Consider the following 16,445-nt stretch of genomic DNA (forward strand, 5'->3'; position numbering starts at 1 on the left):
TTATAATATGTTTTTTAAAATAAGGAGTGTGTTAATTAAAAAAAAACTAATAAAGAGCTTTTTATGGAAAAATTAGAGGTTTGACCATTTTAGAGGTCTAGTTAAGCTTCTAATAGTGGTGTTTGATGGAGAAAAGTTTGAAATAGCTTAGTGGATCTAAAAAACTAATTTTGAAAAAGCTATTTTTCAATTAGCTTATTGCTCTATCTCTTTTGAATAACATTTTTTCCTCTATTTACTACCTTCTAACTCCAAATAAAGACTTTATTATGTCCTTATTTGTTATTTTACACAAACAACTGTTAACAATAAGCTAAGTTTTACTAAACAAGTTTACACAATCAGCTAGTCAAATCAGATAATAAAAAAGATAATCAACTAACAACTATTTACCAAATAAAATTTATGATACGTAGGCTGTGATGTTTGTCAATTCTAGAGTTTGAGTGGTTAGATTCACAACTTTTAAATTAGATTTCGAATTTGTGTAAAAAAAATCATTACTGAAAAAGTATCCACCTGTCTGACATGGTTGTTAACTTCAATTACAGAAATACTTATACACATTCAACATTTAGGGGAAAAAAAAAAGGATGGGAATAATGGTCATGCTTCAGTTGGACCCAAACAATCACATGTTCTGTTATGAAATTTTCATGATTGAGATTTGCAAACAAGGGAATATCTAGGCTCAAATAAAATAAAATAGTGAACTGATTTATTTGTTAGGTAAAGGAATGGGCTAAGAATGACAACAACTATGGTAAATTATGCCCATGGCCATTAAACTTTACTTATTTTTAAGGTATGATCATTGAATTAGAACGTAACATAAAAATCATTTAAGTTTGCAGTTTTTGATATTATAACTACTAAATTTTAACTAAAGTCTCAAAATCACTATAAAAATGTTCTATAATTAAAGTTGTTTAGAACAATATTTATCATAACATCACATTTTCTATTTTCAAAAATCGTAAAAATTCATTTTCTCTCTCATAACCAAACAATACTTAAATCATCTAAAAACAAAAAATTTGACGAATTAAAATTGATTAGAATATCATCAATTCTTGGAATTTTTTATTTGATGTCGTCAACGATTATTTTGAGGCATTAATTGAAGTTTAATAACTATAATATTAGAAAGTGTAAAGTTTGAGACTTTTATGTTATACGTTTTGAAGTTTAGTAGTCGTACCGTGAAAATTGATAGATTACGTAAATATTAGTTAGAATATTTATATAATCTTGTATTTTAGGATTATCATATATTTAACATGGTAAATTAGCATATATTGTGGTAAATTGGCTCCTTAATTCTAGCTAATATTTATGTAATCTATCAAAAATAAATAAAGTTTAATGGAATAAAGTTTAATGGTCGTACCGTGAAAATGAAAGTTTTTCTAAGAGATATAAGGATTATTGTTACTTATAGGACTTGAATACTCATGAAGTCATAACAGTTGGATGGGTGGTAGAGGGACTTTACCTGCTCGATAAAAAAATCATTTTCTTCGATTGTTATTTACGTAATTTCACTTTGTCGTTTCACTAAAATAGACCAGAATAAAAGTACCACAAATATGTGGCACTGCAGATTAGGACATGCACATTCTGATGTTTTGAATCATGTACCTAATATAGAAGGTTCATTGTGTAAATGTGACATTTGCCCTTATGCAAAACAACACAGATTCACTTTCGTCAGAAATGATATAATCACCGCAACGATTTTTGAATTGTTACACATTGATGTATACGGTCCATATAAAGTTGTTTCTTTGACATGAGCTATATATTTCTTAACTTAACCATAGTGGATGATTTCACTCAAGTCACTTGGGTGATCTTGTTAAAATTGAAAAGTGATGTTGTACATGCTTCAGAAGTTATTCAGAATATGATTGCAACACAGTTTCATGTCAGCACCAAAATAATTAGGACATATAATGACATTGAGTTCTCAGCCATGATTGTCAAACATTTATTCAAGACAAACGGCATAATACATTTAAAAACTTGTATTTACACTCCCCAACATAATGGAGTTGCAAAAAGATATCATATAGATCTTTTGAACACCGCCAGTTCTTTTATATTTCAGACATGCTTAGATATAGAATTTTAGGGTGAAACTATTCTTATGGCAGAACAAATTATCAATATTTTGCCCACAAAATTATTTCAATGGCAGAGCCGTTATGAATGTTTATATGGTACATCACAACATTATGAGAATTTTAGAATATTTGGTTGCAAATGTTTATACACTAACATTTACCATCTAAAGGTAAAGGTAAATTTGATGCAATGGAATTTCCTTGAATATTTATAGGATTCTCTTGTGGACAAAACGGTTACAAGATATATGATACCACCAATCATAAATTGACAGTTTCAAGAGATGTTGAATTTCATGAAATTGTTTTTCCTTACAAAATACTATCAAGCTTTATCTACTCGCAACCAAATTTTACAGATGACATTTCTCACACTCCAACATTTTCTAGTTCTATCTACCTACAAGATAGATTTTCTGAATTAAGTACAAACCGATAGGAGAAATTGATAGCTACAAGGCTCAATTAGTTTTCAAAGGTTATAATTTAACCTGTCGGGTTGATTATTTTGAGAGTTTCAATCTAGTAGCTAAGAGTGTGACTATTAGAATCTTTCTTGGCATAGGGACAACTCAAAATTGGCCCATTCACCATATCGATGTCAATAATACACACTTGCATGAAATATTGGATGAAAAAGTGTATTGGCTACCTCCTTTAAGATACACTAAGGCGGAAAAAATGTCAAGTTTGCACGCTTCTTAAATATTAACAGTTCAATATAATTTTATCAAATACTAATAATTAAACAGCTAACAACAACAGCAAACAGCTTACTGCAACCGCAAACAGCTAACAACAACCGCAACAACTATTAGCTAACAGCTGAACCAAACGGGCCCTTAGTGTATTACTAACAAAATTACAAAAATCATGTTAAAAACTAAATTTGCTATATATAAATTAATCATAACTTTTTTTTTATTGTGTTATTAATATAGTTATAAAAAACCAACAAAAATTGTACGAAATTGTTTCAATTTATCGACAAACTTATTTGAAAAGTTGATGTAACAGTTAAGTAACAATTAAATTAGTCCTTTTCAAAAGTTCGAAAGCGCAAAGCTAAAACTGTTTTTATTTAAAAACGTTAGAATTAAATTTACTCAATTTTATAACTTAGATTAAAACCTGAAACTTAAATTTAGGTTTAATAGACACTCAACCCCTAAACTTGTAACTTTTTTTCACGTGACCCCCTCAACTTAGGGGACAACCTCTCAACCCCCTTAACTTTCCAAAAACATCATATACAACCCCTTACACCCCTATGTTTGGTCAAAATATTGACCCGTGTAGAAAACGCGCTTGACTCTTGACCACACCAATGTCACGTGTCATTTTTTTTATTAAATTTTTCCAACTGATTATTGTATGCGAGGTGTTGTCGTTGTTTGTCGTCGCAGCCTTATCGATGTGCTGAGGTTGGCGGTAGTGGTCGTCGAGATGAAATCACTTGGAAAAATTTAATAAAAAAGTGACACGTGGCATTGGTGTGGTCAATAGTCAAGCGCGTTTTCTATACGGGTCAATATTTTGACCGAACAGAGGAGTGTAAGGGGCTGTATGTGATGTTTTTGGAGAGTTGAGGGGGTTGAGAGGTTGTCCCCTAAGTTGAGGGGGTCAGGTGAAAAAAAATTATAAGTTTAGGGGGTTAAGTGTCTATTGAGCCTTAAATTTAGCATATAAGTGGCAGCACAAGTTTTATAGCTTTCAATTTTTTTTTCCTCCTCTAGTTTTGTCGTTTTTGGATCATTATTTGGTAAATTATTGCATGGTCATATCAACAAGAAATTTGATTGATATGATGTTTCAGTAAATAAACAGTAAAAAACAATTGTGGAAATAAGGTGAAAGAATATTTCCTACTTTGTCATATACTTACTATATCTTCTTTAACATTCTACGTGCGTTTGATTTGGGGGTTTCAAGAAAGGGTAAGGAAAAGAGGAAGTTTCATTCCCTTTGTTGGTGTTTGTTTTGCTAATTAAATGATTCCTTTTACTTTTTTAGTTTTGGGTTTACCCCTAACTCCTCTAACTCATTCCCCACTTCCCCCTAAGGTTTTCTATTCCCTTTCCCCTCTCTTTCTAACCTACACTCCTTATAAAATTCTACTTTACTCCATATTTTAATTTTTATTTTTATTTTGGTCTCTATATTTTTTTATTTTTACATTTCTTTATCTTTGGATTAATTTCATTTTTGTTATATATTTTTAATTTTTTTACTCAAAAAATATTTTTTGAATAAATTTTACTTTTTTTTATTTTTGTTTAATCCTTATATTTTTTTATTTATATTTTTTTATCACTAGATTAATTTTACTTTTGATCCTTATAATTATTTAAGTTTACCTTTTTACCCTGAAAAATAATTTTGACCAAATTTTTTTCTTTTATCATATTATTCAGTTTTAATATTTATTTTTAATTATTTTAAAATAATTATTTTCTTTTTAAATATAATATTTATGCATTTTCTTTGATTAATTTTAACTTTTATGAACTTTATATTATTATCAATAAAGGTAGCAAGTGAGTGACATTTTGGATTGTTTGGGATTATATATGAAGTTATTTTACGTTTTATGGAAACTATAGTAAAAGAGTTGAATTTTTTTTTATTATATATGAAATTAAAAAAAATAGTTTTGATTCCCTATATGAACCAAACATCCACAAAGGGAATATGGTGGAATTGCATTCCCTTTCCTAAACATATCCAAACACATAGGGGTATGAATGCTCATTCCTTTCATTTCCTTTAGTTTCCCTTTCTTGATTCATTTTCCCTTACCCCTTATGAACCAAACGCCCCCCTAATTTTTGCAAAATGTTTTTCAACGTGTGCTAAATTTTCAAACAGAATTAGTACTGTATTTCCAACAAAATTATACGAAGCACGGGTAATTCTATATTTATCTTAGACAAAAATGTAAAGATGCCGCAAAATTATAACAAAAATACAAAGATGCCACTAATTTTTCTACCAAAAAAAAAAATTGAAGGGGAAATTATATATTTTGGCACAAAGTTATATCAAAATTGTGAAACAATAATTGAAGGAAGAAGAAAGCTTGTTTCCTTTCTTTTTTCCTCCCATGTTTTTGTTTTTTTGGTGTGCTAATTATTTTTTCTTTTGGTCTGTATCAGTTTATTTTGGCTCGATTTATATTTTATTTGATCTCTAGATTCGTTTGAAGTGCATTTGTTGGTTAAGATTTTTGTTTTTGTAATCTTTTCTGTTATAGCAAGTGTAGAAAATGTAGATCTTATCCGTAGATTACTGGATCCGAAGTTTCAGAATTGTTCCAATGATGAAGATTGGATTACAGTTGTTCTGCTGCGTATCTGAGGTTACGATAAATATATGCTTCAACGTTTTTCTACTTTAGATGTACCTTTAATAATCTTTTTTTCTTTTCGTAGTCTTTTCCTTCCTCTTGTGGATCTTGTATTAGGCTTAGCCTATATGTATCTGATGTTTTACTCATTACTGTTGTTATCATATACTAGCAATCTTATTACTTAATGAAATTTCAGCATTCTTATATATATATATATATATAAAAAACTCACTTGTCACTTCTTTGTTTCAGCCGTCTATCTCTCTAACAAATCATGAATCTCCAGTTTTTTTATCTCTATCGTATCATCTATATTTCTCCTGTAACAGACAGTCAATGTAAGTATATATACATCTGTGAATGAGGTGGCTCATGTTTTAGCATTCCTTGTCAGAATTTACTGAGTGAGATACTGCCATTTTAGATTTTATTTTATAATTTCTTATAGGATAATTAATTTATTAGTCCCTATATTTTGATAAAACACACTGTTTAGTCCTTGTATTTTCAAAAACACATGATAAAGTCCCTAACTTTTTTCTCGATGAACTGTTTAGTCCCTAATGTTTTTCTCAGTGAACTGTTTAGTCCCTGCTGTTAGACTCTCATGAAGATTTTGTTAGTCAATTTGGATTTGCGTTCTTCTTTTCCTTTCCTTTAAACTCTAATGCATCTGAAATTAACTTTGAGTGTTCTTCTTCTTGATTTTCTTCTTAATCGTTCAAATTCGTAAGCATTTGGGTCTTTTTTTTGTTGTTCTCCATACAAATAGCTTCTTTTTCTAAATTGGATTTCCTCTTCTAAAGTTGAAGGTAAATAGTAAATGGTCATTTAGTCATTTCCGAAGTCATAAACGGTAAAAAATCTAACAAACAGACGGAATGACTAAACAGTTCACTGAGAAAAAGGTTAGGGACCTTACCATGTGTTTTTGAAAATACAGGGACTAAACAGTGTGTTTTGTCAAAATATAGGGACTAATAAATTAATTACCCTTTCTTATATGTTGATTCCGTTTAATTAAACTTATTTTTCTTTAAAAAAAAGTGAATGTATTTTTTTTTAAGTGAGTGTATTAAATTTATATTTAATCTAACCACCAAATCTCAACATAACAATTTATAAAAATGTGGTTGACGCTGAGGGTGATTGGAAGTGGCCTATGTTTGAGTCCTTCTTTGGTCTGGATATTCTCCTTAAGATCAGGGGAGTCAAGGTTAGTACTCAGGAGGAAGATATGGACAAGCACTGTTGGGCGCTTTCCAATAATGGTATGTATTCTTGTAAGTCTGCTTTTGAAGCCTTCTCTTGTAATGGGTCCGGTCAGCCCTCCTTTTCTTGGAAGTCCATTTGGGCTTTGAAGATCCCTTACAGAATCAGGAGCTTCATTTGGCTGGGAATGAAAGACAGATTGCTGACCAATGTCGATAGGCACAGAAGGCATCTTGCTATCTCTGGTGCTTGTAGTAGGTGTTCTGGCCATGTTGAGTCCCTTTGCCATGCTCTGAGGGATTGTTCTAAAAGTATGAAGGTTTGGAAGGAAGTCCTTCCTCCTCACATTCTTCCGTCCTTCCTTGCCTATCCTGAGGCTGATTGGTTCCAATCTGGGGTGAGTGGGAAGCTTCTGGCTAAGGTTGAGCATGGGGAGGTTATCTTTGCTATCATTTGTCACCAAATATGGAAGTGGAGAAATGAAGAAATCTTTGGTGGTAAGGAGATGTATGTTCATAACTTACCTGAGTTTTTCTCGAGGAAGCTCTCTTCAGTTATTGAAAGTTTTAAAGGGGATTCTTTGGTTAGAGCTTCTCAGAATAAGGAGGAGCGTCTTGTCGGTTGGTGTAGGCCCAAGGAAGGGGTGGTGAAGCTCAATACAGATGGTTCTTGTCTGGCTAGTGGGAGAATTGCGGCCGGAGGGGTTTTAAGGGATGGAGGGGGTGCCTGGATGTCTGGTTTCTCTCATAACATTGGTATGGGTTCATCCTTCTCGGCGGAGCTGTGGGGTATCCTCTCTGGGATTAATCTTGCCAAGAGTCTGGGTGTCAAGAGGCTCTCAGTGGAGTCTGATAATAAGGAGGCCATTGATACGATCTCCGACAATCATGTTATCTGTTTTATTAGCCAAAACCTTATTAAAGCCATTAGGAGGCTTGTCTCCGATTTTGAATCTGTTGAGTTCAGACATATTTACAGAGAGCAAAACCGTATTGCGGACCGCCTGGCTGCTGCTGGCCATGAGAGGATGCTGGGTGTCTCCATTCTTTCTAGTCCTCCTTCCTTTCTCTTACCCCTTCTGCTTGAAGACAGGATCGGGGTCAGCTTTCCTAGGCTGATCCCAGGCTAAGTTGTGCTTGTTTCGTTTTGTTTTTCCTTTCCTTGTTTATCAAAAAAAAAAAAAAAATACATCAATAAATTTAGATTTTAGTATATTAATGTTAGGTATCACTTTTAGTTTTTTTTAGTTAGACACAACAATTATGTAACTATGATTGTTAATAATGGACTTGCAAATTAGTCGCAATTTCAAAAAAAAAAAAAAACACCAATAATACAACAATCTTTAAAGAGAGGAGAGTATTGAGAGTTGGTGTGCCAGCATTTCTAGGATGTCTGTATCACCCTTCCTCACTAACCAGCTTTCAATTAAAAAAATAATATTGAGAGTTGGAACCCTCAATTACAAAATACACAATCGATTCACTATTTGTCTAAACAAATATACTTGAAAGTATTAAAAATAACTAACAAGGACACGATTTTAAAATAAGATTCAACATGTAAAACTACAAAATCATAATCAATATATATCCAATATCAAAGTTGATATGATCGACAAAACAAACAACGAGATTTACATTTCCACCAAAGATGGGGTGGAGATGATGAAGGTAAAATGAATGTACTAGTGAAGTTGGGAAAAAAAACATGAATTATGTAATAGGTTTCAAAAATCTTCTATTTTCTTTTTCCACTAGCTATTCAAATCCTTAGAGAGTCACCATACTCGCATGAGATTTGGTGTGAAATTTGTGGCCCCGGTGAGCGATGGGTACTTTGGAATTTCCGGGTGAGATGTGGTTAAAGGAAACAAGAAGACACTTCCAGATTTGATATACCGTGACTCAAATAAGGCATAGAGAAAATTTAGTCATTTTTCGTTGTTAGACTCTTTTTAACCATTAATTAATTTAATCTAAAATCCAATTTAAGTTTGAAAAAATACTTTAAAACTTGCATTATAAAAAATGATATTCCACAAAATTAAAAACTATAATTAGGTTATCATGGTATCATCTGAATGGTCGGGATCAGTACTGATGTTGAATTTTTTCTCTTCAAAAAAATAATTGATCACAAAAAGTTCTTTTTCTTTTTTAGAAAAAAAAAAGGTGAAAGTTGAAATAATTGAAAATAATTGAGAGCAAAAATAAAAAGGTTGGAAAAAAGAAAAGACTTTGAATGGAATCATACACAAATCACACCCTTGGATGATGATGATGATGCAAAAAGATCAACGATTACAAATTAAACACAGGATGGAAATTAAATACCCTCAAAAACACCCAAATAAATACATCAGAGAATGAACGAAAAGCCGGGCCGCCTCCGCGGCCGCTGCCACCATCACCACCGTATCATCCATTCCTAACCACCGGAACTAGCTAACTTCAGTAGTCAGTGGTGGGGAGTTGCTCATGGTCTCCGTGACCAATGAAAATGGTCTCATAAATAAGCCCAGCAAGCCCACCTCCGACCAAAGGCCCGGCCCAGTATACCCAATGGTTGGTCCAGCTCCAGCTAACCAAAGCCGGTCCGAATGAAACCGCTGGGTTCATTGAGGCTCCGTCAAATGCCCCACCCGCCAAAATATTTGCTCCGACGATGAAACCAATTGCAATTGGGGCAATTGTTCCCAAACTACCCTTCTTCGGGTCGACCGCGGTGGCGTAGACGGTGTACACTAGTCCAAAAGTCATCACAATCTCAAAAACAAAGGCGTTCCATACTCCCACACCGGCTGATAGAGCAAAAGCAGATGTAGCCTGAAAAAACAACAACAAAAAAAACGAATCAAAACTCGGATCAGAAGGATTAAAATATCTCTAACGTTTTCAAAGATAATGTTTATTAGAATGTAATTTTATTCTTATTTCAGTAAAATAAAATAAAATTGAGCTATAAAAACATAATGAATATAAAATTACATTTTTAAAAGTGTAATTTCCGAACTTGCTATACGAGTCCTTGATCTTTGCTCAAAAAGTTAAGTTTACATTTTGATTAAGTTAAGTTAATGCTGATCCGGTGGTTTTCACCTAGTCAGTGTCTGATCAAGTGAATTTGCTCAGTCACCATTAAATTTAAAATGTGTGAATCTAAACCTTAAGATGATTGTAATCTCAACCGTAAAATTTTAATAAGCTTAATTGTTTAGTCACTGACTAGGTAAAAATTACTGGTCCCGATGTATTAAGTATAAAAAAAAACATAAAAATGTGTTTTAAAATCAAAATTTAGGTAAATTGTGTCTAATTACATGATGATTAGAGGTATTTTGGACCGTACACAAAATACTACCTTTTAAAATGACCGTTATTTAACAAACTTAATTACGGTTAGTTAATTAATTAATCAGTTAATCAATCATTACCAAGCCGCCGGTGCTGAATTTGAGAAGCAAGCAAGCGACGGTGGAGCCGGCGAGCTGAGCGATCCAGTACAAAATACCACGGAGGAGAGAAATGTTACCACCGACGAAAGCGCCGAAAGTAACAGCAGGATTAACATGACCGCCGGAGATGTTAGCACCGACGGAGACAGCAACAAAAAGAGCGAAAGCGTGAGCGAGAGCAGCCGCGACAAGGCCGGCGGGAGACGCAGCGCCGTTGTCGGTTAGCTTATTGAAGGCCATACCAGATCCTTCGCCGGCGAAGACGAAAATTAGAGTGGAGATGAACTCAGCCAGAGCCGCCTTCAAGGCGTCCGGATGAGTCGCCTCCCGTGTATCGCCGATAGCTATGTTTCTGATCGGCATCTTGTTTTTTCCGATCAAGATCTGACGGCGGAGATGAGGTCACTGATTTGTGTGAAGCAAAAGAGTGATCAGTGTGCAAAAACTGGTCTCCACTTCTCAACTTATATGGAAGAAATGGTACAGGTAAACCGGTATTAGCCCGTTGCCGGTCGGAATTTTAAATATGAAAAATAATATTTAAAAGATGATTGGTAGATATGATGTATAATGCAATTTAATATTTTTTGAAGAAATTAAAAATATTCGGTCTAAGCCTATCTACCAGTCACTACTGTTGACCGAGAGTTTCGAATTATTCGGTCTAAGCGTATTTTCAGAAGAAATTACAGAATTATTATATTTTTTGCATAATACATGTTAGGAAAAAAATTAAAATAATAATTATGTGATTTTACATATTTATAAATAGAAAATTGTTAATATATTTTGTCAGTAAAAGAAATTTTGTTTACATTATTAGTAAAATAATAAATTCAAACTAGTTTTTGAGCCGTGCGATGCACGGATTCATCTTAACATATAAATATTAACAAAAATATAATCTAATAATTACAATTAATGATATAAAGGTGCTATATAAATTAAATATTATTATTTTATTTTCACATTTACCTTAAATAATTTTTTTATAGATAAATATAATAATATAATTAAAATTAATATATTATATATTATATTATGTTTTTTATCAGTAAAAAAGGAGGAAGTGACACCTCAACTCCATCGTTACTATTTTATATTATATATAGATTATATTATGTTTTTTATCAGTAAAAAAGGAGGAAGTGACACCTCAGCTCCATCGTTACTATTTTATATTATATATAGATGTTTTCAGGTCCGATCCTGATATTCTAGAGGCCTAGGGGCAAAGTACCGAATGAGGTCCTAATAAATAAGTGTAAGTAAAAAATAATGTAAAAAAAATCAATAATGTAAAACAAAAATTACTTAAAAATAACATATTTTTATTACGCGCATCAATGGATCTAATAAAAGCATCAAATTTCAACTAAATAAGTTATTTTATTTCGAATTAAATATCAGTTGCTCATACAAAATATTATCTACGAGCATTCTAGATCAAAATCACTAAAAATAGTGTTGCATCAATATTCTCTCAACATTTTATCTTTCTTATAATGTTGATGATCTTAAATAAATTTTCAATAATTTTAACTCCGAAAATATTCTTTCAGCAGATACAACAGTTATTGATATAGTTAAGAGGATTCGAAACACAATTGAAATATTTGGATAATAATATGCTGCTTTGGTAAATTTGTATGTTGTGACTGTTTAGGCCTATGAATTATATTTATTGTCATTGAGATTTTAATTTATGTATTTTTCATTAAAAAAATTTATTTTTGGACCATTTCCTCCCTTATGCTTAAATGTGCACTGCTAATTGCTTAGATCTAATAGTATTTCTGCAACAGTTACATCTTTTAAAATTTAATTTTAACAATTTTTTATTTTTTTAGAAAAAATATTATTTTTGGGGCACTCCCATCCCTTGAGCCCTAGGCATGCGCCCCTCCTGCCCATGCCCAGGGACGGCCCTGGATGTTTTTTATCAGTAAAAAATAAGGAAGTGACATCTCAACTCCATTGTTACTATTTTATATTATATATAGATTATATTATGTTTTTTATCAGTAAAAAAGGAGGAAGTGACACCTCAGTTCCATCGTTACTATTTTATATTATATAGATATGCAGAGAATTAGAGAGATTTTAGGGATTAATTTAAATTATATAAAACTTTTAGATATAGATATGCAGAGAATTAGAGAGATTTTAGGGATTAATTTAAATTCTATAGAACTCTTAGATATAGTACGAATAAAATAATCTTTTTATAAATAAATATAATAATATAACTAAAGTTAATATATTATATTTTATATTTATATTTTTTATCAGTAAAAAAAGGAGGAAGTGACACCTCAGCTCCATCGTTACTGTTTTATATTATATATAAATATGCAGAGAATTAGGAAGATTTTAGGGATTAATTTAAATTATGTAGAACTTTTAGATATAGATATGCAGAGAATTAGAGAGATTTTAGGGATTAATTTAAATTATGTAGAACTCTTAGATATAGTACGGATAAAATAATCTTTTTATAAATAAATATAATAATATAACTAAAGTTAATATATTATATTTTATATTATATTTTTTATCAGTAAAAAAGGTGGAAGTGACGCCTCAACTCCATCGTTACTGTTTTATATGATATATAGATAGATACGCAGAGAATTAGAGATATTTTAGGGATTAATTTAAATTATGTAGAACTTTTAGATATAGATATGCAGAGAATTAAAGATATTTTATGGACTAATTTAAATTCTGTAGAACTCTTAAATATAGTACGGATAAGCCAATGAGGGTTGGTCCGAGTGGTAAGGCGTTGAACCTCTGCTTGACAGGTTTGAGGTTCGATTCCCCACTCCGCTAAAATTTAGCCCTCATTGGTAGGTGATCTGTAAATTCCACTGTAAACTCTCATCGAGGTCTGTGGTTTGCCCTGACCTTGGGAGTGGTAGACCAACCCTTACCTAAACTTTTTCCTACCAAAAAAAATAGTATGGATAATAGAATAACATTTTTATAAATAAATATAATAATATAACTAAAGTTAATATATTATATTTTTTATCAGTAAAAAAGGAGGAAGTGACACCTCAGCTCCATCGTTACTGTTTTATATTATATATAGATAGATATGTAGAGAATTAGAGAGATTTTAGGGATTAATTTAAATTCTATAGAAGTCTTAGATATAGTACGGATAAAATAATCTTTTTATAAATAAATATAATAATATAACTAAAGTTAATATATTATATTTTTTATCAGTAAAAAAGGAGGAAGTGACACCTCAGCTTCATCGTTACTGTTTTATATTATATATAAATATAATAATATAACTAAAGTTAATATATTATATTTTTTATCAGTAAAAAAAGGAGGAAGTGACACCTCAGCTCCATCGTTACTGTTTTATATTATATATAGATTAATAGTTGATCGTTATTAATATGATAGGTTGATTTTCCTTAAATTACATATTTACTTGTTTTTTTTATAATCATTTGAATTATTAACTTTTACGGAAATGGTATTTTAATTTTTTTTTTTTATTGATTTAAGTATGTGTTAAATGGTCAAATTTACAACAATAAAAAAATTATCTTCTAATTACATAAAATCCACTGTTAAAATACAAGGGCTCTTAGGCTAGGCTCCGCCTAGGCATTCGAAATCGAGAATCCGTCTCTGATTTTTTTTAATTAGTCTTTCTAGGAGTTTTTTTTAGGTCTCATGCGATTTTTAACCGTTTCGGCTCCGTCTAGACCGCCTAGGCGCCATCCAAGCGACAATGAACAAAAAAACATTTTTTTGTTAATTTTTTTTACTTTATTATAATTCACTTTTGAGTTGTTTTAATAGTATTGTTGTTGAAATGTTGATGTCTACACGTTTTTAAAGATATATGTTACAAATAATAAATATACGTTTTTTTTATATTAAATAATTCTATAGTATTATTTTTAGATAGTATAATGCATATTTTAATTGATTTTTTATAACTATTTATTGATTAACAAATAAAAGATACAAAAATACAAATCTGATTAATCTTTGAGGGCCCTGTCCGTCCGATTAGCGCCTAACGTTTTTTACAACCTTGATAAAATCACATAATTTTTTTACTTTCTTATAAATGTTATGGTAGTTGAATACTTTTCGCTAAAATTGTTACTTATTAGAAGTAAAATCAATCAAAAAAACAAAATGAATAGAAAGAGCGTAAACAATTTTCTTTTAGCAAAAATAGAAGATAGAAGAAAGAAATGTCGAGGCATGTATCAAACAGTTTCCTTAAGACATATTATGCCCGTTATAGAGAAATCTTCTCCCACGATACAACAAACATGTTCGAACTCAACCGAGTGCAAAGAATTACCACTAGAGAAGGTAAAGCAAGTGGCACAAATTTTGCAGAGATTTTGTTCTTTTTGTGTTCCAAACTGGATGAAGGAAATAAATAGATTGTTCTAAAAAGATTCTGACAGTTGAGGAAAAATAAAATAAATGGACTAGGCCAAAAGGAGGCGAACCTAATAGGGCACAATCTGATCTCACATTCGTGTCACCCAAACTACGAAGGAAATAACAATTAAAGAATATTTTTCAACATTTTAGCAAGAACATAAAACATGTGAATGAAATGTTGAGGCATGCGTAAAACAGTTTCCTTAAGATATAATATTCCTTCCATAGAGCAATCGTCTCCCACAATGCAATAACAAGTTTGTTCAAACTTGACTGAGTGTAGCGAATTACCACCAGAGAAAGAAGAGCAAGAGGTATGAATTTTGCAGAGAGTTTTTTCTGTCTCAAAATGGATGAAGGAAAGAAATAAACTACTTCAAAAAGATTGTGAGCATTGAAGAAAAATAAAATAAACGTACTAAGACAAAAGGAGGCTGGCCCGATTGAGCCCATTCCAGTATGACATATGCGTCGTGCAAGACACGCGAGTGCATTGCCAAACCTATTCGGGTTGGATTTGCATTCGTTATTATACTTGACAAGTTTGAAAAAAGCTTTAGTCTATAACCCTTGTAACTTCTCATACATAAAAGATGTGTAGTAGGTTTCATTTTTCTTGGATACTATAATTTTAATGGTTTACTTTGAACATTAACGTATCATTTATTATTTATCCATTTTGAATTTATAATATTATGTTTGGAAATATCTCATGAATTAAATACAATGACATTTTTTTTTGTTATTCAAAACTCCGTTTATCTTTAAAAAAACTCATCCATCTATTATATATTTAAGTTTTTTAATTGATAAATGATACCAAAAAAATTGACCAATTTTTCTAATATTGCTAAGGATAAAATTGATTAAGAATTTTATTTCATGGAATAAAAAATTAAGATTGGTTAGAGAGAGAAAGAAAGAATTTGAATAGTTTAAGTTAGAAAATTTGAATTTATATCATTCAATACAAAGAGGATTTAATTGGAATATAAGCATTTTAAAGAATGTCTAATATATCAAATCCCAACCAAATTAATCAGATTCATAAAAAAGAATGTTTTTTTTAATCATATAACACCTTTGGCAATTAATTACTTAATTAGCTCATCTTAAAAAAAATTGGGGCTCCTATAAAGAATATATTGGAGATTATTTATATTTTGGATAAAGTATGAATTTAGTCCTATTTGAGAAGAGCAAATATAATTTATATGTATTAAACCGTGCCGTGTATTTTTAAGCCTAACATTAATATTTACAAGATGTTGTAGTTTCGAGTTTTATTAACGAAAAAAGGTTTTTCTACTGACAACCTTATAATTTTTGATATTCTGTCAACTCAATCAAGTTTGAAACTATATGTTTTCTCTTACTGAAACAAAAATTCATTTTTTATTAATAAGTTTTGAAATTGCACCATTTAAAAAAAAATTAGGATTAAATTTATATTATTTTATACATAAAGACTAAATCCGCTATCTCCAAATAATCATACAACTAAATTGGGTTAAATGTATTACTGGTCACTGAACTTCAATTTATCTCAATAAAATCATTCAACTTTGAGTTTTATCTCAATTAGGTCACTCTCACGATTTCAGTATTAAAAAGCATCAGAATAATGACATACGTGACACGTCAGTATGAGTCAACTCTGATCTTCGGCCGAAACGAAATGTGACATCCACATATGCGCCTTTTTCATAAAAATAACTGACACGTGGATGTCACGTTTCGTTTCAGTCAGAAATTTGTGTTGACTCATGTTGATGTATTACACATGTCATTATTTTAATGCTTTTTAACTACTGAAGTCGGCAAAGTGACCTTATTGAAATAAAACTCAAAGTTTTTTTTTTTT

General features: G+C 31.0%; 1 protein-coding gene across 1 annotated transcript; it reads right to left on the bottom strand.

Annotated features, from left to right (window-relative positions):
* Nucleotides 1-8,940: 8,940 nt before the first annotated feature.
* Nucleotides 8,941-10,587, bottom strand: LOC136208623 (aquaporin TIP1-1). The gene is made up of 2 exons (XM_065999680.1): nt 10,124-10,587; nt 8,941-9,515 (listed from the first exon to the last, which is right to left on the bottom strand). Exons 1-2 carry the CDS (start codon nt 10,505-10,507, stop codon nt 9,141-9,143), a joined length of 759 nt encoding a protein of 252 aa, XP_065855752.1. The 5' UTR covers nt 10,508-10,587; the 3' UTR covers nt 8,941-9,140.
* Nucleotides 10,588-16,445: the final 5,858 nt, after the last annotated feature.

The sequence above is a fragment of the Euphorbia lathyris genome, chromosome 10 (genome assembly GCF_963576675.1).
Source record: "Euphorbia lathyris chromosome 10, ddEupLath1.1, whole genome shotgun sequence".
In the NCBI taxonomy this organism is placed as follows: Eukaryota; Viridiplantae; Streptophyta; class Magnoliopsida; order Malpighiales; family Euphorbiaceae; genus Euphorbia; species Euphorbia lathyris.

Coding starts and splice junctions, on each gene's coding strand:
- LOC136208623 (XM_065999680.1), bottom strand. CDS start 10,507: ATGCCGATCAGAAACATAGCTATCGGCGATACACGGGAGGCGACTCAT. Junction 9,516..10,123: donor AATTCAGCACCGGCGGCTTG/GTAATGATTGAT, acceptor TTGTTTTTTCAG/GCTACATCTGCTTTTGCTCT.